The following is a 7757-nucleotide window of genomic DNA, read 5'->3' on the forward strand; positions in this document are numbered from 1 at the left end:
TCTTTTCACATAATTATATATATATATATATATATATATATATATATATTACACACACACACATATGTTTTCAACTGCCACAGTAGTAAAAAAAAAGCCAGGGGTATCGTGGATTTGTAAAAGTCTCCTTAGTTCAGGTTCCAGAATACAAAAAAACTGTTGAAGCATCATTTTAGTAACATGTCATCCTGGATTAGCTGTATTATGCAGTGTTCTCTGTGTAGTACTGCACACTAGACAGGGATATAACATATGTAAGTGACAAATAATTTGTAACTCCCCATTTTAAACTCCCATGCTCCATTGATGGGACTTGGAGCAATGCCTACTGATGATACTGCAGAGAAATTAGGATCCACTGTTCCCAGGCTCACTTAACAGTTGCATGGATTTGATGAATGAATGAGCTAAATTCAGCTGAAGGTGTGGATATGGAAAGAACAGCACAAATCTGATAACAGAGACATTGGACTAACTGCAGCCTTGGTAATGTCAGCATGAAAGATAATATGCCAGTTCACAAGGCTAAATTTAATTCAAGGATGCTGATCCTATAACAAGAAACTATACCAATAATGCGGCTATCACATAGCAACATGACTTCATCTAAACCTATACCAGCTATGATCTAATATTGTATAAGTTGCAGTAACCAGTACATCTGAGCCAGGATTATGCAATGTGTACAGTCATGGCATTTAAGGTATGAACTATAAGGATACAGACCATGGATCCTATGTAGTGGACAGCTTCAGCTCCCCTGCTTCCTCCTCTCACACATCTTACACGCAGCATGGTGCCTGGGCTACCTAAGGGAAGGAATGTTCTCAATGAATGAATAAGACAGCTCAAAAGCCCTGAGCTATTCCAACTCAAGCCAAGTGGTCTGGGGCAGGGTAGGGCTGTAAAAGCTCTTTATATGAACTCCACGTCCCTCTCCATTGGCTGCTGCTGATAACAGGTGGTGATAGTGTCAAAGCTAAAGGTCACAAATTCCCAGATTAGAACGTGTCTCTTCCAAGAACCGCAGCACCTTTTTGCCTTTTTTAGCTGCAGAAAGACAGTGGGAATCAATGTGTAAAAACATAAAGCATGGGAACATCTGGAAGGCCACAGCGCTGTGCAGCTGCAGAATATGTACCCAGCAGCTGTTATTACAGAACAACAGGTGACTGTGAAAGTCATGTTTCCTTCACATGCCATCGAGTACTAAGCATGCTTCCAGATGCTGTGTTCAAATAAATTGTATCCAGGTGTAAAGCTGCTCATACGTAAGAGATGACAGTCACCGAATCAGACAATTAGCCCCCATTCACATATGGGCGTAACAGGGATGTCCATTGTGGTGATGCGCGTTCCCGGGGCTTTGTTTCCCACGTTCGATTAAAATGGGTGCCGAACGTGTGCCAAATGTGGGTAAAGTAGCACATTTTGTGACATGCGTTCCAAGTTTTTTTCTAGGAAGAAAGCGTGTTATCTCAGCTGTGTTTTGGTGCTATTACTAGTAATGGCACCACAAGCACGTTCGACATTTGGTGCGTGTTTTACGAATGTACTTTCAACCACGGGTGCTTACTGTTGGATTGGGTGATGATTTACCCCCTGTTCACACCATCACATTCTGTGAACCTGCATTGCAATGATGCACGTATGCAGGCATTTTTCCCCTCATGTGTCATGCATCCCAATTGATTTCAATGGGTGCCACTTGCGTGACAAACACAGGAAAGTAGCTTATGTAGCCAAATCTGCTACATGCGTTCCGCATTTGTTTCCTGCACGTTTGTGTACATTTCAATGTGCGTCAACAAACAGGAAACATGCGCATTTGCCCACCCGCATTTGGGTTGGCTTTAACAAGTAATGGCACTGCAAGCATCTTTTTGTGAGTGTTTGCTCCTTTTAGGACTACTAATTTGTATTGAGATTATAGTCCATCACGGGAGTGAGCTTAGAGCTGTGACTACTTTACAACACACACAGGAACCATGGGGAACAAAAGTAGTCACCCTCCAGAAGGAAGGACAGTGTCAGCACCAATTCAGAGATGATTTGAGGATCCATAGCTGAGTGATAAACAAATAGTGTACATTTTGTTGATAGTTAAGGTACTTTAATGCATTTTAAGGTTTATCTCCTGAGTTTAGCATTAATTTGCTTGTAATAACAGACACACAAACATGTATAACATTCTTTTTATTGACTACCTCCCAGCCGGCCGTTGTAAAAAAACGGCTGGCCGGGAGCTCTCTAGATCTGAGCGGGCGTCTTTAGAGGTCCGCTCAGCCACGCCCACTTGTGTGCGCTCCACGGCGCGCGAGCGGGAAATACCGACAAGTTAAAAACAGGCAGCGATGCCTGTTAACATACAAGCGATCCGCCGGCTATGGAGCCGGCAGATCGCTTGTATGAGCTGCCGGCCCGTGTTCCCCTCCTCCCTCCGCAGCACCCCCTCCCGTTGTCATGCTGGTCCCTGTCTCCGCTGTGCCCGGTGCGAGCCCGGGACCAGCATAGTGCCTCTGTCACAGGGGATCAGAGGGAGGTCGGTACACGATCTCCCTCTGGTCCCCTCTCCGCTGTCAGAATGCGGAAGTGATGTAGTTTACATCACTTCCGCATTCTTGTGTCACTCTCCAGCTTCAGACGCTGAAGAGAAGCTGATGAAGCAGATCTCGGCTTCTTCGGGGGGTCCTAGGTGGCATTAGGGGTCTTGGAGACCCCTGATGTCTCCATAAAGAGGACCTGTCACATCTTTTGCTATCACATAGGGGGGTTTCTTAGCCCCCTATGTGATAGCAATAATGTTAAGTGGAAAAAAAAAGAAACAAACATTTAATTTTCCCCAAAAACATTTTTTTAAAGTTACACATGTTTGGTGTCTATTTACCCGACGTGACTCCGTCTTTTATATTTTACCAAAAAAATTGGGTAATAATAAATGTTTCATAACATATTGTAAAAAAAACTTGAAAAATTTTTTTTTCAGTAGTTTCACCGAAATATAGTAGAAAATTAAAACCCCAGTGGTGATTAAATACCACCAAAATAAAGCTCTATCAGTCTCCAAAAAATGGTATAAAAATAATTTCAGTACAGCGTTGCATGACGGAATAAATGTCAGTCAAAGTACAGCAGCGCTGAATACTGAAAAATGGCCTGGCCAGGAAGGGGGTCTAAACACCTGGTCTTCAAGCGGTTAAGAAACCCTCTATCAGGGAACTTGCAATACAGCAAGCGGACAATATTGCAATTTAGGAGAAATTCAGTCTTGACATCCTTAGGAACCCAGTGAGCTGGTGGCACCTACAGTATATAATACCAGCAATGCTAATAGGTAGCTGCAGCATGCTGAGCTTTAGACACAAGTCTCTATAGAAGTTATGGAACAAAAGCAAAAGTTAGCACTGTATGTTTACACCAATCTCAAGTGTAAATCGCTTTCTGTTGAAAAGGTTGGAAGATGTGTTATGTAGGAAATCACTTTATAGAGGATGTTATCCTAATTTATTCCTAGACAGATCTGTGGGAACACAGGAAAGGGAGAGGGCTTGTTCTCGTAAATGCTCTCGTCCAAAATTACACTGGCAGTTGTAGTATTGTGTGTGCAGGCAGCTGTCTATGAGATGTTTCACTAATTTAGACACGTACACATGTAATATAAATCATGGAAAATAAAGACTATTTCCGCCTTAGGTGAAATGAGCACTTACCTTGTGTATTTTATAAATAAAAGGTTGTCTATTTTTATCAATATAATCCCCAAGCAGTCCTTGCCAAATGAAGTGACCATGGTCAGGGCTTTCTTTATAATGCGATAAAGATATGATCCTTTTCTATCATTAGTTACACTCGTTTTTTTTTTTAAAGTATGGTAATGCAACTTTCACAACATACTAGTAGATAGCAGCTTTAAGAGACCCTGTCACCAGACTATTCATTTCATCAAAATCTTTAGCAATGTTATATGATATATATACCGTATTTTCCGCTCCATAAGATGCAATTTTTAGCGAATTTTGAGCGAATGTGTGAGAGCTGAGGTGGGGCGGGGCTCACAGTGTACCCAGGGGTGTGGAATTCCTATTGCCCGATGCCTGGAACATGCAGTTTTGGGCGCCGGGCGCTTAGTTTTTTTGTACATTTAGCTCTGCTCCGGACAAGCAGAGCTAAATGTATAGTGTGGAGCCGCCGCTTGTTTTCATACAAGTGATCTGATTAGATCACTTGTATGAAAGGAGCAGCGGGGATCCTGTCTGCCTCCCCGCCGAGGTTTTCGGGGTGTCCCGCTCCTTTGGGGACCCATGACCACGGCATAGGAGCTCACCATAGAGCCCATAGAGCATGCTCTGTGTGATCACTGAGACCGTGGCGCTGTAATCACAGCGCCACCTGTCTCAGCTGTCAGGAACTACACAGAGCCCTACCCTCCCTAGGTGCGTCTTATGGTCAGGTGCGTGTTATGGAGTGCAAAATAAAGATATATAGGGGTGCGGAATTCCTATCGCCCAATGTGGGCTAGCAGAGCTAAATGTAGATGGGGGGCCAACGCTCATTTAATACAAGTGATTTCAGATCACTTGTATAAAATTAGCAGCCATCTTGTCTGCCCCCGCCATGGTTTTCAGGGCCCCCCGCTCTCCTGGGGGACCCGGTGTTCCATCATTCCATCAGACCCGTGACTTTATCGGACTTGTGGGGGTGTGTGCGGGGGTATGTGAGGAGCTTGGGCTGTGTGCGCAAGTGCACTGCAAGACCAGATCCATAAATCTGACGGACCGATCAGCTTATGAGCGTCTCCAAGTCCAGAACTCTTACGGACTAATTATTAAATTATAATCATAAAAGAAAATTTGATGCATTGCATGGTGGTACTGTGAGTTAATCTCACAGAACCGTGCGATTAACTCACAGCCCTGGTGAGAACAGGCCCTAACACATGCCTGTGACTGGACCCCTTATATATCATTGTATATTTACATCTACCTGACCTTTGAAAGACATGCAGGTTGGTAAGTTTAGTTCACTTTTCCGTTGATCTGTACTATGAGTTCTGCCAAATTGCCAGTTACAGCCAAGGAAATGTTGAATAATTGATTTGATAAATTAGGTGAGTTATCAGAAACGCTTAGGGATGTGTAATTGAACTCCCCACTGTTTTCTGCATTTGCAGATTATAACAAGACCTAATTTAAGAAAATCTATCCAGAGACTAAAATGTAGACTGCCATTGCCGGCTTCTCGTGAGAAGCCTAGATGTCTGGCTGTCATACTGATTCTTTGGCTTCATTTTCTAGAACATGAATGGAGTTAAGGAATTCTAACTTTGTTTTTGTTCTACAGCTGTGACTGAGACATCTTGAAGTCAGGCACTGCCAGATAGCCAACATTTTCAGTAACAGTCCACCATACTTGACAAGTCTGCCTAATATAGACCATTGTTTAGTTTAGTGGATGGTATGATTCGGTGAACACCACATTCCCATAGGTGAATTTCCCTTTTTTGGATGAAAAACCCATTAAAATGCATTTCATGCCAAAGTATATAAATGCAAAGTGTGCCTTTTCTGTTCTATGAAGTGTCACCTAGAATATTTTACTAATCTCTTCATCATCACTTTTTACAGAGAGTCCAAAGAATAGAAGAAGGGACAAGGACAAACAAAGGTGTAAGTGGAAAACAGAGAACAAAAGGAAAGAAATGCCCCATGGCAGTCTGAGTCAATTTGCAAATTACACAGATAATGGTGAAAACAGAGAACAAAAAGAAAATTGTGTCAATTTGCAAATCAAATAGACAACCAGCACTGCAAACAGCGGTAATCATGATTTTTTCTTCTCAGTGAAAGAGCTTATTGAAATCTCTGTGACTTCACTTATGTGAAGAGTACAGACAAGGAGACTTCAGGCATTGCTATCTGGGAAATGTTCACAAAAACAACATCGGTGTATATGCAGTTCTATATAACCGTTATACTTTCAGTAATTACATTCCTCCGTTGCTTGTTTAAATTGACTGTGGGTCAGCAGGGGTCACTATGGCTAGATAAGAAGGAGTCATCTTGTAGGCAAGCCAACAGGCCCAAATCTTAGAAAGGCGCTCCTTTTGATCTATTCGACTATGTGTGAGTTCCTCTAGATGGTATGTCTGATCAACCCTGTCAAGCCATTCCAGTAAGGAAGGGGGAGAGCTAGTCTTTCATTTGGCCGGGATTAGTGATTTGGCTGCATTTAGCAGGTGTGATGTAATAGAGCGGGTATAGCGTCCTATGGGGTCATCCGAACCATGAAACAACACTGACCAGGGATCACAGCTTATAGGGGTTCCCTGAATTGTGGATATATGCCTTTGAACACTCCACCCACTAAAATTTCGAAAGATCGCACTGGGTTTGCTGAACCAGAATGTCAACTTGTAGACAGTACTCTTGTGGCTTAATGGCCCTTATTAGGGATAAACTTAGGTTAAGACCAAACCTGATCCAAGCCTGAGCTGCTTTTGCTGCCGACCAATCAGCTGAAGCCAGGGAATTCCCAACCCGCAGCGGCACTTAAGCAAAGGTGCGGCATGCAGTGAGATCATTGCCCTTATACTGTATGGCCACATAGCTAAATTGTATATTTGGCCAATTACATTAACCTAATATGTGATTTCCCTTATGTAGAGAGTACAGACAAGGAGACTTCAGGCATTGCTATCTGGGAAATGTTCACAAAAACAGAGATAATGTCTTGATAAATATTATTTTGCCTTTGAACACTCCACCCACTAAAATTTCAAAAATTTCTGAACCAGAATGTCGACTTGTAGACAGTACTCTTGTGGCTTAATGGCCCTTATTAGGGATAAACTAAGGTTAAGACCAAACCCGATCCAAGCCTGAGCTGCTTTTGCTGCCACCCAATCAGCTGAAGCCAGGGAATACCCAACCCGCAGCTGCACTTAAGCAAAGGGGCGGCGTACAGTGACATCATTGGCCTTATACTGTATGGCCACATAGCTAAATTGTATATTTGGCCAATTACATTAACCTAATATGGTCATGTGGCCACATAAGGTTCATTACATCAGGACAAGCATCCCGCCCCTTTATTTATGTTCAGATGTATTTTGGGGAATGTGCCAGTCTAGAGATTCTTTCACTGGCAGCAATTAGCCAGCAACAGAGAGCACTCACCTGCTCTTGTGGCATACTGCCCAGCTGTTCAGATTTCCACAGGGCTCAGGGACACACACAAGTGTAAACAGGCATTTAATGATCAGATATCTTGGGCTAACTGCACGTCTAAAATTTGTGACATCAGTAAGGGGATCAGGTACAAAATGTTTTGCCTGCAGGATTAAAAAGAGACTGGCCCTTGCCTCGGGCCCACATTTTATTAAGTTAGCCCCTTCAGTTAAAAACATTATAGAGAATTTTGGCCTCCAGGTTGCTAACCCCGAGTCATGTAATCATCTTATTTGTTTCATAGGATGAGTAAAGGTTACATTTACTTTAGAGGACAACGGAAACTTTTATGTAAAGCTGCTAGATATGTTTAACTGTATTTTAAAACAGATGTAAGCTGCATGTATTTAGTGTTGTTACCTTTGTTTGTTCATGCAGATTTTGTTTTAACACAGTAATCACTTTTTGAAGCTAAAGAAAATGAATTATAGACCTTCAGACTAGGTATTAATGTTACCCAGGAAATATATATATTTGCTTTTTCAAGAGAAAAAAAATAAAAAATAATAGCAGGGGTCACTTAATCACTGT

At 42.4% G+C, this 7757-nt stretch overlaps 1 protein-coding gene across 1 annotated transcript in view; it reads right to left on the reverse strand.

Moving 5' to 3' along the window:
• The window catches only part of GATM (glycine amidinotransferase), a 21019-nt gene extending 20163 nt beyond the window's left edge, over positions 1-856 (reverse strand). The window contains exon 1 of the mRNA XM_018576704.1: positions 727-856. Within this exon, the coding sequence (XP_018432206.1) occupies positions 727-795 (69 nt within the window). The 5' untranslated portion in view covers positions 796-856. The remainder of the gene's footprint in view (positions 1-726) is intronic.
• Positions 857-7757: the final 6901 nt, after the last annotated feature.

Source organism: Nanorana parkeri, unplaced genomic scaffold (assembly GCF_000935625.1).
Source record: "Nanorana parkeri isolate BGI_ZX_2015 unplaced genomic scaffold, ASM93562v1 scaffold74, whole genome shotgun sequence".
NCBI lineage: Eukaryota > Metazoa > Chordata > Amphibia > Anura > Dicroglossidae > Nanorana > Nanorana parkeri.